This window comes from Lottia gigantea (assembly GCF_000327385.1).
Source record: "Lottia gigantea unplaced genomic scaffold LOTGIsca_31, whole genome shotgun sequence".
Lineage (NCBI taxonomy): Eukaryota > Metazoa > Mollusca > Gastropoda > Lottiidae > Lottia > Lottia gigantea.
Window position 1 is genome coordinate 1,053,331 of NW_008709027.1, and position 18,753 is coordinate 1,072,083.

The window sequence follows — 18,753 nt, forward strand, 5'->3', positions numbered from 1 at the left end:
CCAAGGATGTAAAATAGCAACTACCATTACAACTATATACAATATAATTTATCAATTAAATTGTTATCTACAATTACTTACCATTATAATTGAAGAAACAACATGACAACAATAAAACTATTTATTAATCTATGTCAATTACACAATTTGCAATGCCAGACACATACTTCTGTGACTGTCTTGTGTCATGCACATTTTAAGTCAAGTACCAAGAAAAAAATTCAACACTCTACCAACCTGTTCTGTTCATACACGGACTAACCAAGGAGTACATGTACCAGTATATGATTAGTTTAAATCAAAGAATACACAGAACAAGTCAAAACACTTGTTTTAAGTTCAGCTTGGCTTGATATAAGTACAGGTAGAAAAGTTTTAGTAAATAAAATACAGGTCCAGTAAAAAGCTGATTATTTGATTAGGCTAAAAGAAGTAGTGAGATTGTTAGAACAATATGTTGACTTAAAAGGGGCTAAAACAAAATGTCAACAAGTTTGTTTGATGATCAAGCTATTGGCTTAGATACAGAGAAAATCAATGGCAACAAGATACATTGAAACATGTGAAAACAGTTTAAACTACCATATCTTTCATAGTAGAATTTTATAAAATAATAACCACTATTCTACCCAAATTTAAAATATATATATATTCAATTCTTATCTTCTTCATCATTCAATTAAATGTCCTGTATTTTGCAATTTGTCTGAATACATAATTCATTCCGTCCATCAAGAAAATATAAAATGTTTCCAGTTATTCTAGTAAACCTCATATTCAAAACTTCCGTTTGTTTAGCTTACTCTCCATAGTTTGAATAAACTAAAATATTGAAGATGACAATAAATTGGTGCTGCAATCTGAATCTTATTGTCAAATCCCTGACAGAAATACTGTAATCAAGTAAGCTGTATATAACATAGTCTTGTTGAGGGCACTGATTGGCTGTATTTGCTAAGCTACAATCCAATCAAATCACAGCATTTACAAACTTTTGTTAATACAAGCAAAGTGAAGTAAAGTTCATAATGCATGGAAATTGTGAAGTTGGGTAGGAATCAGCAAGTAACATATCATCAAAGGGGAATAGTGTCCTATTTTTAATGAAATAAATCAAGTTAAACACATGTCGAACTGTAAATTATACTAGTGTATAATATTGCTTTTGCATTGAAATATGTATTTCAAAAGTAATTTTCGTTTATTTATTATAATTTCCTAATAAAACACCAATAACCAAATATAGTCTCTAAAATGACCAGCCATATGCTGAATGAACAAGAACCTGTACCATAATGATACTTATAGATGATATTTACCTGTCAATAATTATTTCAATTGAAATATCAGCTTCAAAATAATAGGCCTACCTTTATGGTTCTCAGCTACTAGTGTAGGCCCTACTGATAGTGATAGTAACCTACTTCCTACTACTGATACAGTCAAGTAACCTTATTTTGTGCTAAGCTATTTTTCGTGCATCTCTGAGAATGATTTACATGTGCGACCTTGAGTGACCTCCACATTTGCATGTTTTGATAAACATGGGTTATCTCTACAATGTCAACCTGCAGAATTTTTCTTGTCGTTTCAAGGCCACGTCAAATTCATTTATTAATTTTAACGTATACAAAATGGCAGATTTCAATTATTACCAAATAACACAATTTTTTATCGACTGAATTTCCTTTATAATCCCAATTTGTAATCGCAATTTTAATCATTTCATACAATATCTGAGGAAACATCTCAGACATTAAAAACAATTTGTGGTTTATAATTTTGACAAAATTCGGTGTTGAATCCCAAGCTGTAATCGTACTTCAAAGTGTCGTCTGCTAGAATATATTTCAGGGAACGACATCACATGACAAACTAACGTATTCCATGTCAGCAGAAAAATTCTATGGAACACAATGTGGGCCATATTCTTATGTAGTTTCTATGACTAATAGCAATAAATCACAATTACGTTTTACTTATCTAATTTTGTCTGTCTTTCTTAAATCATTGTCATTAGTTATAGTCAAGTAACCTAATATGGTGCTAACCTATTTTTCGTGCATTTCCGGAAAGAATTAATAATTTACATGTGCAACCTCAAGCATGGTAAAATCTATTTCAGTTATTACCAAACTTTACAATTTTTTATCGGCCGAATTTTCTTATAATCCGTAGCTGTAATCGGAATTCCAAGTGTCATCTGCTAGAATGTAGTCCAAAGCATGAAGTCACGTGATCAACTAGTGGATTCCGTGTCAGCAGAAAAATTCTATGGAACACAATGTGGGCCATATTCTTATGTTGTTTCAATGATTTTTAGCAATAATTCACGCTACGTATCTTATTTTGTTAGTCAGTATTTTTTTTAAATCATGGTTCTTTGAAGGAATTGTCATTAGTAGTTATAATGAATTGATATTAAAGATAAATACTAAGAGAAGTTAATTATACCACTGGGTATCCATACAACGTGTTTTTCTTGACTTAATTATAGATCAAACATTGTACACGAAAATAGGTGACGCATTTTGCTGCCGTTGTCGAGTTGGTTACTCATGAAATATGGGTCGAAGTGAGAGATTCATAACGAAAATCGAAACAAACCAAATTTAATTATTTTGTAGAATATCCGAGGAAACATCTAAGCACCATACGCCAAAGCTAATATTAGGATTAATAAAAATCCTATCAAAGCCAGATTACTTATTTGTCCCAGAGACTCAGTGTTTTATAATATAGCCCAATACCTGTCCAAACTCTTAGCACCATTTGTTAAGGAAGCCAGTTCATATGTAAGTGATTCTGCCCAATTTTGTGATAAGATACAGACACTCCCAGCTAACAGAAAGCCTATATCATAATATGATGTTACTGACCTGTTTACAAATGTACCTCAAAAAGAAACGTTGGACATTATCAAAGATAAGTTGGATAACTCACAAGACCCACTTGGAACCACCATAAAAACAGAAGGTATAGTAAAACTGTTAGAAATGTGTATAACCTCAACCTACTTTCGATGAGGGGATGACTACTATGAACAGATACATGGGAAGTCCCTTATCACCTTTATTATCAGAAATCTACATGACAGAATTTGAAAATCAGGAATTTAAAACCTCCACCATCCAACCGATCTGCTGGCTGAGGAAAGTTGACGACACTTTCGTTATGATTCAAGAAAAAGAAGATCCCATGAATTTATTAAACCACCTCAACAACCAAAAGCAACGAATAAAATTCACCATGGAATTAGAAAACAATAACTCTTACCATTCCTTATGTCCTCGTAACCAAGAAAAATAATACCATATCAACAACAGTATATAGAAAGCCAACTCACACTGATTAATACATTCAATACCAATCAAACCATCCGGCCAACATAAAACGATCGACTGTTATGTCCCTGGTGAATCGAGCTACCAAAATTTGTGATGAAGCCACCCTTGAACCAGAACTCCTCCACCTGAAGAATGTATTCACAAACTACAATGTATATCCTGAAGATGTGATCAACAAAATCATCACCAAATCCAGGAATACCCAAAGTACTGAACAAAAGCCACCATCCATCAGCGGGATCAGAATTAGCATACCGTTTATAGGATCAATATCCTACCAGATTAAAAGACTGTTAACAGAAGAACTTCAAGTAGATATTAGTTTTAAGAGAGGAAGAACGGTACAGAATATTCTTAATACACATGGAAAGGCGCCATCAATGACAGCACCACAAGCCAAAGGTTGTATATACCAGATAAAAATTAATGTACATGTGGTGAAACGCAACGCCCTCTAGACCAGTGCCTCAAAGAACACAAGAATCTGAATCTACCCAACCTTACAGGAGTTGCTGAACACAGTATCAACCAAAGACATCAAATATCATGGAAAGACACAAAGATATTGGCCAAAAATCAACATCACATGAAACCAAGAAAATTATATAAAAAGAATAAAACCAGAATTGAATAGGGATTGGGGTTATTTCATACCAAGTGTATATGCTAATATCATTTAGGGAATAAAATGACATGATATGGACTATCAGTAAGAAACCATAATCCACAGATTAAAGAGAACAGATCAAAGAGAACACCTATATGGCTTCATCCTGTAATCATTATTATAATTATTAGTTGTCATTAGTTATGGTTACTAGCTCTCTATATGCCCAATGTTTATGATTGTATTATTTGCTTGATACATCACAGTCAATAAATGTAGTAATTGTATGTACATAAAGTTTGTTTTCCTTATATTGATCAATTACTAAATGCCTTGGAAAGATATGAAACATCTAAGATATAAAAAAAAATTCTGTTTATTTAACTTTGTTGCAATTCGTCTTGAATCCTTATATGCACGAAAATAGGTTACACCACTGTAATGAAATATTATTAAAGGTAAATACTAAAAAAATTAATTATATCACTGGGTATCTATACAGCAGGATTTTCTTGACTTAATCATAGATCAAACATTGTACACGAAAATAGGTGACGCATTTTGCCGCTGTTGTCTAGTTGGTTACTCATGAAAATGGGCCAAAGAGGGGATTCAAAAAGAAAATCAAAACAAACCAATCTAAATTATTTTGTAGAATATCTGAGGAAACTTCTAAGACTTAAAAAAAAATTCTGTTTTTAAATCTGACTAAATTAGGTGTTGAATCCTTATATACATGAAAATAGGTTACAGGCTTACAGTACACCACTGTATATAGACATAGTCACAAAATAATACAGTTTACACCACTGCACTCTTCTTAGAAAGACTTTGCATTAATATTAATTAAACTAAAATAACCTCATAACTCTTTCGAAGGACTCAACAGTACAAAATTATTGCAACAAATTTTCCTCTGTAGAGAATTAAGGACTGTGCCTGTTGTGGACAATGTAAATTATAATGTCACTCACTCACTGGTTGAAATCTATCAATGTCATTGCCATATTTATATTTTATTTTGAAATTTGACAGGTGGAAAATATACTTGAGGTTTGAATTCTAGAAAATATAATTAATATCACCTCATGGATATGGTTGTTATCCCTTCCAAAATATGTAAATAAACACAATTTTTTTCTTTACAGTGGGTGTCATTACCAGTGGCGCCTTTTAAATGGAACTTGGTTATTCCCCTTGAATCCCTAAGAAACATTGTCCAGTCATAAAGTGAAAGTAAAGTTCTGATGCAGTCGAATGCAATCACATGTTTTTGCAGGTTGTATGTTTGTCTAGAACAGTTAGTAATGAAGTCATTGGTGATAAAATATGAGACATTGTCGACATTGAGTATTGAGTCACTTTGAAAACAATCTTTTATTGATATCTTTTAGGCCTTTTTGTTATAATATTTTGTGTAAGTTTATCTATCTATGTCTGTAGTGTGTACATAGATAGAACTGTATACAGTACTGTTCTATGGTCTGTAGCACAGGCATCTGTTTTGATCGATATATATATTTATATACTATTATAGAGATGGTCGACTATTGATAGAAACAGATGCCTGTGGTCTGTAGCCAAGCACAAAATATTCACATTGACTAATGTTTGCTTGGATCACTAATAACATCAGTGAATTATCTAGTCTGAAAAATCTGCCTTTATTCCAGCCTCTGATGGATATTTTGATAGTTGATAGCTGGAGTAGAATTAGAAGAAAATGCTAACCAAACTATACAGATGTGTTTTCTCTAACATAATATTGAATTACCGGTACCTTTAAAATGATTGTAAATTAGTGTTGGCCATCACCGTAACTTTCGTTTTGTTAGTATCCCATGACTCTGTGACCTTTGAACTTTTAAATGGCTGATGCTAGATTAGTTTCGCCAAAAAGAACTTTGATGGAACCAGAGACATGACATAAATGGTGAAGGGAGAAAATGTATGACTGAACTACAAAAATATTCATCTTTCCAAATATATCTGGGTTTTGCAGATCTGCAGTATCTAACTAGGTTTAAAACCCCTGCACCCCTGAGATGCGGAATGTCTCCATTTAACAGGACTTACTATTTCTGTCTACACCAGTTGACATCTGTCCAAATAGCTATCAGAGGCTGAATTAAAGATAGATGTTTTGGTCTATGAATTATCATGCTTCTTTTTCGTAACATTTTCTGCAGGTACCAATGCAAGGAATTATAATAACTGACAAGGGTTTATATTGAACGCAAATGTCTGAAAATGCTAAAGAAGCTGAAAAGCTACCAAAAGGCTTGATTGGAAGGAAAGGAACATCGTCTGGAAAATCTGCAAGGTATTATGGTTACTATTTTTATTATTGGCTACCTGGAATTTAGATTACTTCTAACCTTATGATCACCATATTTTATTTAAGCTTTTTAGCTTTAGAGCAGTCTACTTATTACAGTGTTTGATTTAGATTTGCCAAATCACAATAACTAATAATCATACATTACTCATCCATGTTAGTACTCATTCACTGATCGCGTAAAGTTAAAGTCCGCTCCGACATAATCCGTGCGACATGTGCTTCACATAGAAATGTAAAACTATGCTTGGTTAACTCGCACTTAAAAGTTCCCACAAATTTTTCATAGCTTTAGAAAGTTCCCAGCATCGAAGTACCAAACTCTTTGATTGCGGTGTATAGTCACCATTTTCTCGTAGTGATAAGGTTTTCTTGGAAAAGGCATATATATGGCTATATGGCATGAATGTTATCAGTTTTTGCATCAACAACTGCATCCAATGCAGTTTGTAAAAAATGAATGAGCAGAATTTGTTGAAAAAAGAAATTAATATTGCATGTTAAATTTATACATTGTCTTTCTTTCCAAAAATACTAAAAGTGTATTAATGTAATGAAGAAACATCTAAGTACCTATAACATATGAAAATGATTTCTTTTTATGATAGAAATAAGTAAAATAAATTTGAACTGAATCAGTAAATAGGGTGATTTAATCTCTTCTCAATAGATGATTTAATTCAAATAAAATGTTGATGATAGGAACTTTTTACATGAAATATTTTCCCTCCTTCTGGTCAAATTAAAACATTCTAAAAAAAATAAATAATAACACTATATTTTAGACAATGGTTTTGTATTTTCATCCTATGGGGTGGTTTAGTGAATAGATAATTAATGGAAAGTATTTATTAATGAAAGAATTGCTATAAATATATCAATATTTAAATGACTTATATTGAGGTAAATTAAAAATAAATAAAAAAGGATCCATTACACATATACAATATCTGCATTACAAGCCCTTTTACACCTATAGCAACAGTAAATCGGAAGTGAATCTACAAGGAGCCTATGGGTTACATTGGTTAAAAAAACTGAAAAGTTTTATAACAATCAGCAAGTTGGATTGTAATTGATTGCTAGGTATGGCAAGGGTACATGTATTTTCTAAGCTGTTCAGTAGTTTTTGATTTACTATAAGTAAAGAGTCCCTTTTAAAAACGTAAAATACAAGAATATATTATTTTTCGACAGGAACTTTTGGATTATGATATCCACAGTATGTACCTTGTTCATACTTAAAATGTCTTCTAATACAATTTTGTCGGAGCGGCTTTTGATTTATAACGAAAACTTTCACTGTGAGAATAGGGCCTATGTTGCTAATTTAATGAATCCTTTTGTTTGCATTATGCATTCATTTTTAGGTTACCATCTTTGAAAGGTCCAAGAGATTTAACACTAGGTGGTGTTCCTAAGAAAGTTTTTACACCAACTATACCTGCTAGGAGAGATAAAGTTAAAGAAAAGTAAGTTAAATTGTCTCTACTTTAGAGTTTTCTTTTTCTAACTTTTGATGTCAATGTTACAGTCTTGTTTCTGGTTTTTCAAATGGATGCCCAAGATACCTATTTTTTGAAAACTTGAAATGTGCCACATGTGTTGAAATTTGATTTGTCTTCAATGTACAGTATAGCTTATAACTGTACTTTCCTGAGTATGTATACATTGGCAACTGTATTGTGAAATAGACAATTACTTTAAGGAAGTGTTCTTTACCATTTCAGTCCAGCCCCACAGAAATCATCTAAACCTAATACTTCTACCCGAGGAAGAAATGAGAGGGGTCGAGGTAGAGGTCGTGGACGTGGCAGAGAGAATACATTAGTTCAATCACATTCTATCTTTGAACAGGGTCCAGCTCAGAAACAGAGTAGAGGTAAATTGCAAAGCAATGTTTGGTTGTAGAGTCAAATATACAGATTCTATCAGAATGATATGTTTTGAATCTTTGCAAAGTATAGTTGTTTTTTCTCCATTGTAATCTAACAAGCTTTGTACCCAGGTTGTGTTCTGGTGGTCAAGCTATTGGCTATTTATAGCAGTCAATCATGCACCACAGGTCATCAGGATAACTTTTACAAGCATGTATGACCAGTCTCATAAGTCATCGGTCATATTGCCCTACTTTAGGTTTTGCCATCCCACAATTCATAGTCAATATTTAGACACGGATTCTGCATAACACGTTGTGGTCAGTTGACATGAGTATCAACATATAAATCTATTAAAATTACAATGGAGACCAAAAACATATAGAGGTCAATTTCATAATACACTAAAGAAGTTGCACTTATCATTTTACTACAAACATTTTCCAATTTAGAAATGACACTTTACAATTTAAAATATACTTCTGATATTTATCAAAAAAGACGGTGGTTTATCATTAAAGATTTTTGGAAGATGCTAAATAAACTATTTGAAAGGACTTTAGTTAAGTTACATGTGAATATAAACATTTGATTTTAGCATTTCAATCATTATGTTGTTTGAATGATAAGTAATAGGAAATAAGATATTTTACATTTGTCTTTGAATCAGTGAATTAGACAAATCGGTAGAGAATGGATTAATGGTGCAAATTGACCTCCATAAAAACAAAGATAACCAAACTGAATAGTCATATAATTTTAATTAGATTGGTTTTACCCTCGACTTTTTAAAATTAAGCAACACTTTCTGTTTGCTCCTATAAGATTCTTTTGTAAATAATAAGGTCCCCATGATGAAGTAATTATAATTAGTTATAAAGTAGAACTGTTGGTTAAATGACACAATATAACAATATAGGTAGATTATGATATAATAGACCTTTTCCCAAGGGAGATCAAATTTCACCTGTCCCCATCTTAAAAGGCAGTAATAATAAGCACTGGTTAAAACTTGTGTTTTTATTGTAACAGGTGGAAGTGGAATATCATATAGAGAGGATGGAGGTGGTTCATCAAAAGTAAGCGTTAAAAAAGAGAAGAATGTCTCTCACAAGGATTTAGACCTTCTATTGAGAGATGATGTATGTATTCACTTTTAAATATATGAGCCTTGCTTCATTGTAAACTATGTTTAAATATGATATTTAAAAATGATGATGCAATGTCCATTGTTTTTATTTTAATCAGGGATCCCAGAACAAACAATAGAGGAAATGCAAAAGGACAGGCTCTCGTGTAAGGGTACAGGTGAAGATTTTACCAGTTCAAGATGCTTTGGAGGTCATTTCTTAGAAATATATATAGAAATCTGTTCATCCCTTAAACCAAATTTTTTGTTGTTATATCTTGAATAGAGGAATTCCTTGAAAAAGAGGAACTCGGGGATCCCTGATTTATGCACTGCCTTGATTCATATTGGCTTGATGAGGGCCTGCAATATTTCTTTTAAAACTATATGGTTTTATATCAATACAAAATGTTTCTTAAAATGTTCTCCAGATATATAATTTGATTAGGTGTTATCAATATCATGATATATTTTGTATTAGTTTATAGATGATGGTGATATACAAGATGATATGCCACCAGTAATGTTACCATTATCATGTAAACTAAAAGAGGAAATTGAGATTAAATCTGATCTTAAAGTGGAAAAAGAAGATGAAGGTAAGAGGACATCCATGAAAATTCTATTCCCAACTTTTTTATTGCTCACTAAATTTTTGATTTATGATAAGTATCTTAAAAGAAAATTTATTAGTTTCATTTCCAATGATTTAAAGTACCATATGTCTTAACAAATTTTGAAATGGTAAAATATGCCAGTAAGCACATTAATAAAAATTGTTTCAGAAGATTCAAAGAGCAGTAATGATACAGAAATGAAATGTGATGAAAAGTTGAAAACATCAAGCAGCCCAAGAAAATTTAAAAATGAAATTATGGATGACCTATCTTGCAAAAGTATTTTTTCTAAATTTGGAAAAGCAGGTATATATTCGAGTACTCTATTGCTTAAAGAGTTTCTGGTAAGGTTGTTGAAGATGGGGGCAGGGTAAGTGCAACGAAGGAAAGTTTCTCAAAGGATCACGTAACATGCACAACCTATACCTCAGTTCCACAGACTTGAGGAACTGGAGTAAAAACTCTGCACTTCCTCAAAACCATGGACCTACATGTGGATTAGCAAGGTGTCTTACAAGCTGACCCACCCTTGCTTCCTCCAAATTTTTTGTAATCTGGTTTTCATGGTAAGAAAATATGAAATACAGCTAAAAACTAATAAAAAAAAATCAAATGTTTTCATGTACCAATTTAGAAGAAGGTGAACTGATATTTTTTCAACTACCAGATACTTTACCAGGACTACCTCCAACTAGAAAACAAGATTCTGATAAACCTTCTGATACTTCAACTACAACAGATTCTAATAAAACTGACACTGTAAGATTGTAGTTCTTAATTATTGTTTCTCAATATTCTTTATTGTTACTTATTCCTTACAACTTGTTTAAAACTGAATTCCAAAAATATTTCTACAGAATCCTAAATTTAGATTGGTTTAGTGCTGCAGTCATCTAAGTGTCCACTTTTGTGAATTGATTTTAAATGCAGCTTTATTGACCAATCAGATTGTAGAATTTCTTATATTCTTTATCCACTCAAACTTTTTGAAACATTATAATGTGGACGTATATTGTCGTCACTCACCCATGTCCGTCTGTCTGTCCATCTGTCCACAATTGGCTTGTGAACGTGATAGAGACTACAGTTTTCATTTGATTCAAATGAAATTTGGTGTGATCAATTATATTGATGAGATCTTGGACAAGTTCGATATTCACGATATTTCGATGAACGGTTTTTGAGTTATTGCCCTTGACTCAGCCAAAACGCGTCAAAATTGGCTTGTGAACGCGATAGACTACAGTTTTCAACTGATTTGAAAGAAATTTGGTGTGATCATTTATATTCATGAGATCTTGGTTTTTTAGTTATTGCCCTTGACTTATAAAAACGCGTCAAAATTTGGTTGTGAACACAATAGAGACTACAGTTTTTACCTAATTTCAATGAAATTTGGTGTGAATATTTATAATGATGAGATCTTGGACAAGTTCGAATTTGGCTATCTTTTTTCGATGAACGGTTTTTGAGTTATTGCCCTTGACTTATGAAAAACGCGTCAAAATTTGTTTGTGAACACAATAGAGACTACAGTTTTCATCCAATTTCAATGAAATTTGGTGTGAATATTTATAATGATGAGATCTTGGACAAGTTCGAATTTGGCTATCTTTCGATGAATGGTTTTTGAGTTATTGCCCTTGATTTATGAAAAACTCATCAAAATTTGTTTGTGAACACAATAGAGACTACAGTTTTCATCCGATTTAAATGAAATTTGGTATGATCATTTATAAATTTGACAATTTTTCGATCAACCGAATTTGAGTCATTGACCATGAACACATCAAAAGTTTATGTCAGAATTTTATTAAATAATGTGTGTTTGTTTAAATCAACAATATCTTGCACACATTAAATTTTTGGTATGATTTGACACAGATAGGTGACTGCCCTTGTTATACTGAAAATGTATCAGGAAAGTGGGCATATCTTGCTAGGCAACCACTTGTTAATATTTTTTGAAAATCATGTATCTCATTATTTCAATCATTTCTGGGATCATTTTCAGGAAACAGTTTCAGATCGACTTTCAACATGTTCTCTGGCAGACTTTTCTGAAGGTCAGATAGGTAAACTACAGATACGAAAATCAGGAAAAATTGAATTACTAATAGGTAATGTCAAATTAGATGTAACTGCTGGTACACCAAGTGGATTTTTACAGGTAATGCTTTTGATAAAGTTTTCTGTTACACTCCCCTGCTTATAGGAGTTTCCTCATTGCATATCCCAGTCCTTATCATGGTCAGATCAAGAGCAAAACATTTCACAAAAACTGAATAAACTGCTATGATTTTTGAATGTGAATTGATAGTAAAACTAATAGATTGATATTTTATATTTATAGGAAGTGGTTTCAGTTAATACAGCTGATGGTACTGGTTCTATGTGTGTTTTAGGTCATATTAAACATAGACTTATTTGTACACCTAACTTTGAATCACTACTAGATTCTTGAGATATTATTATGGAATAGATCTTGTCGATACCATGTTTAGGAACAGTTTAACCTGAAAAATTTCACTTGTGCAAAATATCAATGTGGACTGGTCAGCATGTAAAAGCTATGAACATCGTAGTTTTTTTCCTCACTTGATTGCTTCAAATTCAAGCAATTTGTTTTGTTGAAATTCTTTAAAAACTGCAGTTTCTGTAACAAGCAAATGAAGGTAGTAAAAAGGAAAACTTATGGGTGAATAAATGATTTATTTTGATGTGCTATATGTTCATTATATGATTTATCCATCTGACCATTTCAACAAATAATGGTTCTTCTTACCTGAAAAATACAAAAAATCTAATTAATGTAGCAAGGTTATCTAACCAACCATCCAAGGGAACTAAAGCAAGTTGTCACTATTGCTCCATTGCTATTCATCACGAAAATTATCTTTGCATAAGTGCTAATTAACAAACCAGAAATAAACAGAATATCGTGGGTGACCGCTTGAAACTTCGATAAATGAAGCGGGATTACTTTTTGAGAAAAACGCCAAAAACTATTTGTCCGCGTATTTTGTTATAATCTTTTTTATTATTTTTTTTTACTGCTATACATGGTTTTTATTCTTTGAAATTATAAACCTCGTATAACAAATTGAAATCTCCGGCCTATTGAACAAAAACTTGTATAATAAATAATAATTTTACGAGGTTTTAAATCTGACTGTTTGAATACGTGTTATTTAATTAGTGCTTTTTGAGTTATTTACAATCAAGCTAAGAATACAAGCTTTTGATCACAAGATCTGCGCGTTTACGAGCTTTCGAGCTTTCGAAAGGTACCAAAAAGTCAAAATGACCAAATATTGCATATTCGAGGTTTCAAGCGGTCACCCACGATATTTCCATTATTGTAGATTATATGAACAGATAGACAGAAAGTGGAGACAATTTACTTCTAAACTTTCTTTTGACATATAAAACAGAGGAAGTAAACATGCAATGTCTTGAAATGTGCACAGATCGGTATCTAGCTCTTGTATGTGTTTCCCTTTTCCTACTGTAAAGAGGTTCCATATCCAATAAAAAACCAAATTAAAAACTTAATCAACCTACCTAACTGAATCATTGTTATATTATTTGGTAATATATGGCTATCATCTATTGTTATGTTATCATTAACACGTTCATAATTAATATGTAAACCACCAGTGTTTAATATTTTATCAAACTGTACTGAAAATGATAAATAATTAAATAACTGAAACATGAGAGTTTATGTAGAAACAAACACAATACACAATACTTTCATTCTTGAGTGCAGTTATTATTGTAATGATATAATGATATACATAATTTAGTCCTATTTAAACTTCCAAATCACTTGACATACATACTTACATGGATGAACCTTTAAGTAGTCGATACATAAATGTTTTAAATTAGTTTTATCTGATACTGGTACTTCAGTAACTAATAATTCTGGTGAATGTTGTAAATCATCTTTAGTTAAAGTCTGTAACAATTCTACTGTTCCACCAAATAATACATCAGTCCATTTCTTAGCTGTATTTAATCCCTTTTCTATACAAAACATATATTACTTTATTAAATCGATGCAAATTTGGAAGCTTAGTTACAAAGAAACCACAACTATCATGAAATGAAGTATGTTAACTTTGAAACTAAAAATTAATTCAGCTTGGCATAGATCAATCTATTAGATTACAATTTCATCTCTTTTTGTTATTCTGATAGTTCTCATCTCCACAATGGTATGGGAGAGAAAATCCCAATGAGGCTATATTTTGGATTTAGCTGATAATTCGTCAATGTTATCAACTAACGGGTCCTAAACAATCAACTTTGATTGGTTAAAAACAATGTTATTAGAATTATTGTGAGGCTGTGGTAGATAAGATATTTGGAGAAATTTCTTACAAACACAATGATTTGGAACATTCTGAAATTTTCAGTCAGAAATTATTATCTATGTTACGTTGCAATGACTAAATTGTTACAAAGAATAGATACAAATACCAACCTCCATGAACAAGTAAAGTCACATTCTCTCCTAGTCTTTTCTGTGCCAATCTTTTATGAGGAGCACTCTACAAACAGTAGAAAAGTAACAACAAATACAAGTATACCAGGACACATTAAATTACATTTAAATCTAAGACTATTACCCCATGACAATATTATACATTGCAACAATGCCATTGGAATAGTAAAACAAGTTTTTAGAACATGCCAAGATACTGGCATTTTGGCAGTCTGTGTGAGTTTAACCTGTCAAAGACAATCTGGAAACATTTCATAATCACAGTGGATAAGATATTTCCTTGTATTTGGAGAAAAAAAGGGGGTGGTGCATATTGTATGTTTTGTTTCAACTATACAGTAAAACCATTGGATAATGAATATGATAAATTTAAACAATTTTATATTTTTACCTGATGTTCTTCTAATATTTGGGTTATTTCTTGGTCAGTTAGAAATGTAAACAAATTTAAATATTCTTCAACATCAGAATCAGCAAAATTAAAGAAATACTGAAATATTGAAAAGAATAGAAGTTATAACAGCATCATTCTTGATATGTTAAATACACAGATCTGTCACCTCTCAAGAATTTATCAAATACAATAGTACAATATTTTGGTACAATTTTCAAATGTTAATTTCAGTTCAGTAGATAAGAACTAAAGGTTTCTGTGTATGTTTAAAATAAGGAAGTTAAAATAAGCTCTTTCACATAAAGTAGAAATTGAAATATTAAAACAGAACCTAAAAAAACATGTTGTTACTCAGAGTTTCACTCTACAATTGATGTATTGAGCACAATTTTAACAGTGAGAATATTTTATTATTGTAAAGTAGATATTGGATTTTTTATCATCTGTTTTATAAATTGGCTAGTTATTACCTGATATAGTTGGTAAGCTGATGTTTTATAAGGATCTAACCATAAAGAATTACCAGTAGATTTACCCAGTTTCTCACCACTAGATGCTGTTATTAAAGGTATAGTCAGACCTAAAATAATTTTGATGTTTAATTCATTATTCTACTTTTCATTTTTTTCCTAGTTAAATTCTGCCATTTTCTTTTATCACCATTCACCAGTGGCCTTATTCTTGAAAACTGAATTTAAAATGATTAAAGCGTTCCAGTCATCTAATCGGTCAATAACTAAAAAATTTTAAAATCAATTTCTACTATCCAATCAGTTTCTGTACAACTTAAAATCTGGATTTTATTTAAGTTAATTTTTGGAGAATAAGGACTTTAAGGATACTGCATATCACAAGGAGAAATTTGACATACAAATTGTTGATATGAAGGAATACTTTGATGTATAAAATAACAAAATCATTCTTACCAAAGAAACTGTCCTCGTCAACTTGTTTCAGAAGAAAATCAAAGCCTGCTGTGATATTACCTAGCTGATCGGAACCACCAATCTAAAATGATTCATTTACAAACTGTTACGTCATTTACTCAGTATGTTGAATTGCAAAGGAGTTCAAACAATTGATTTAAATACATCATGCCAAACTAATTAAAGAAGGGTTTCCTTATTTTTTTAGTGTTAAATTAAGCAAACTATTTGATGAATTGGTATTTCTAATGAATTATCATGTGTTCTTAATCAATCATTAAGTTTTAACCAATCATTAGTGTCCACTGTACAGTCTGGATAAACAAAAAAAGACTTATAGGTCTTTCTTGATCGGTCACTCATTGGAATTCTGATGGTAATTCTCTTCTTATTTTGCTAATTAAGAATTAATAATGGACATGAGAGACAAACTGGTATTTTTCCTAGTCATAAAAACTCCTCTACTTCCTATTCATATAAATATTAGCATTTTTATTTTCTGAAATGAAAACAAGGGAACTGATCTTTAAATCTTATCTTTTTGAAATTCACAAATGTTAGAGTCAATACATTAATTGAAATTTCAATTGAAAAGTCATAGGTAAAAGTAACTTACTTGAATTGTACATTTGTAGTTTTTATAAAGTTGATACCAGTCGTAAGATTGAAATATCTGATAGGTAAATTCAGAAAAATTCATTCCTTCTGGTTTTGACAGACGACTTTGTACACTAAGAGAAAATACAAACAGAATTAAACAAGGTTGACAGTTTTATAAATTAGATATTGGGGTCAAAGAATTTTTTAACATCCTAAATATTCACTGCCACGTTTTTTCTTTTCAGCCTTGATCGCATTTGTTTCCAAGAATTTGAACAGAAAAATAAAGGTGGAAATTTTTTAACATTCTAAATACACAAAGAGGTTAAATATTAAACTAACCTGCTTTTGTTCAACATAGCATTCATTCTAAACTTTTTACCTTCCTTTGATAAAAAATCTATCACATTTTTATTTTGATACCAACTTATATTATTTACAATCCTGTGGAATAAAATAGATTATGTTCATTTCTTCTCAAATCATATCAAAAAAATAAACAAGTGGTTGCCGACTGCCTAGCAAAGATACGCCCACTTCCCTGATAAATTTTCAGTATATCAAAGGCGGTCGTCAATCTGTATCAAATCGTATCAAAAATCTTATTTGTACAAGATATTGTTGATCAATTCAAACACACAAACTTTCATAAAATTCTGACATAAACTGTCACATCTATTGCATTCACAAGATGAAATCTTTATAGTCTCTATAGTATTCATAAACAAATTTTTTACTAATACAAGGGCAATAACACAAGTACCATTCAACAAAAAAATTGTTAAATTCAAATTCCACAAGAATATAAATGATCACAAAAAATTCCATTTGAAAACGTGTCTCTATTGTGTTCACAAAGAAATTTTGATGAACTCAAAAAAAGGCTATCTGAAAATTGTCAAATTCTAACCTGACCAAGATCTTATCATCATAATTCTACTTAAATCGAATGAAAACTGAATTCTCCCTTCTGTTCACAAACAAATTTTGATGCCTTTTTACTAAGTCAAGTGCAATAACTCAAAAAACATTGATCGAAAAATCATCAAATATTTGAACTTAACCAAGATCTCATTGTTATAGATAATCACATCAAATTTAATCAAAATCAGATGAAAGTCAAGAGCAATATCCAAATACCGTTCAACGAAAAATCATCAATTTACAACTTGACCAAGATCTCATTGTAAAAGATAATCATACCAAATTTGGTTAAAATCAGATGAAAACTGTAATCTCTATTGTATTCACAGACAAATTTTGTCATGTTTTTACCAAGTCAAGGGCAATAACTCCAAAACCGTTCAGGTTTTGTTGATATTTCAAATATATAACTATAAACCAAACAAATGGCGAATATACCCACTAAAACATGGTTGCTTTCCTTTCGAAATTCTACAACATACAGAACTTTACCTGATATTCTCTAGATTGTGAGATCTAGGTAGAAAACAAGTTGAATGATTATCAAAGATTCTTTGTAGATTTTCTGTAAGCTTTTCAACATTTCTTTCAACATCATGTAAGTCTATGCGATCTCTTTCTTTAGTTCTACCACTTGGATCTCCTATTTGAGCTGTAGCACCACCAACCTAAAATCAAAAAAGAAAATAATGAGGAATAAACCTCATGCTTTAAGAAAATAAAAGAGAAGGCATGGATCTAAATTTCAAATATGACAGTCTTACAATATAGTGATTGTTTTTTTTTATCAACGAATAAAAAAGCAAATTATAAAAAGTCAAGATATTTGTCAAAAATACTTTTTATATACTTACTAAAGCAACAGCCATATGACCGTATCTATGTGCATGTATAAGACCAATTATAGCTAGTAGATTCCCAATGTGTAAACTATCTGCTGTTGGATCAAAACCACAATATATACATTGAGTTGATGATAGTTTATCATATAATGCAGGACCCCTACAATACAACAATTTTATGTCATTTGTCATTTTCCCCGGCAGTATTTGAAATAGTTTCTGTTCTCCCATAGAACTATACGCCATTCACATAAGATGAACATTAATTTAAAATGAATCCATTTGAGAAGTATTTGTAGTGCTAAGCCCTGATTGGTTGAAGACAAGTTTTAATTTGTTCTTGTAATCCAAACCCAATTTGCACTCAGAATAGTTATCTTTTTGCTTTCAGCATATTCATGAAATTTCTTAATACAAGATTATAAGGCTAGGTATAAATCTTTTTTATTTTCTTCATAGTCTCAACTACTATACTGATTCCTTACCCATTTTCAGGATGAATGTATTGAAACAATCCTCTAGACTTGACATCTAACAAGTTACCCACAGCCGGAGTAGATGTTGAAAACCTTCTAATTAATCTACAGGATTTAGAATAAAAAAAATATATGCAATATGTAAAATGTTTCTTACAATATG

General features: G+C 31.1%; 2 protein-coding genes across 2 annotated transcripts; one reads left to right on the forward strand and one right to left on the reverse strand.

The window, feature by feature from the left end:
• The first annotated feature begins 5,180 nt into the window (after window positions 1–5,180).
• LOTGIDRAFT_232725 (hypothetical protein) lies at window positions 5,181–12,641 on the forward strand. The gene is made up of 10 exons (XM_009057736.1): window positions 5,181–5,233; window positions 6,144–6,277; window positions 7,663–7,764; window positions 8,023–8,174; window positions 9,202–9,311; window positions 9,780–9,897; window positions 10,084–10,221; window positions 10,550–10,674; window positions 11,930–12,085; window positions 12,269–12,641. Exons 2-10 carry the CDS (start codon window positions 6,195–6,197, stop codon window positions 12,377–12,379), a joined length of 1,095 nt encoding a protein of 364 aa, XP_009055984.1. The 5' UTR covers window positions 5,181–5,233; window positions 6,144–6,194; the 3' UTR covers window positions 12,380–12,641.
• An 18-nt stretch (window positions 12,642–12,659) lies between these two features.
• On the reverse strand, window positions 12,660–18,306 carry LOTGIDRAFT_119495 (hypothetical protein; the record flags this gene model as incomplete). Its single annotated transcript, XM_009057737.1, has 11 exons — window positions 12,660–12,700; window positions 13,480–13,594; window positions 13,757–13,947; window positions 14,408–14,474; window positions 14,820–14,918; window positions 15,293–15,402; window positions 15,749–15,830; window positions 16,365–16,479; window positions 16,691–16,792; window positions 17,765–17,940; window positions 18,127–18,306. The coding sequence occupies 11 exons, from the start codon at window positions 18,304–18,306 to the stop codon at window positions 12,660–12,662; spliced, it is 1,278 nt and encodes a 425-aa protein (XP_009055985.1).
• Window positions 18,307–18,753: the final 447 nt, after the last annotated feature.

Coding starts and splice junctions, on each gene's coding strand:
- LOTGIDRAFT_232725 (XM_009057736.1), top strand. CDS start 6,195: ATGTCTGAAAATGCTAAAGAAGCTGAAAAGCTACCAAAAGGCTTGATT. Junction 7,765..8,022: donor AGAGATAAAGTTAAAGAAAA/GTAAGTTAAATT, acceptor TTACCATTTCAG/TCCAGCCCCACAGAAATCAT. Junction 9,312..9,779: donor ACCTTCTATTGAGAGATGAT/GTATGTATTCAC, acceptor ATTTTGTATTAG/TTTATAGATGATGGTGATAT.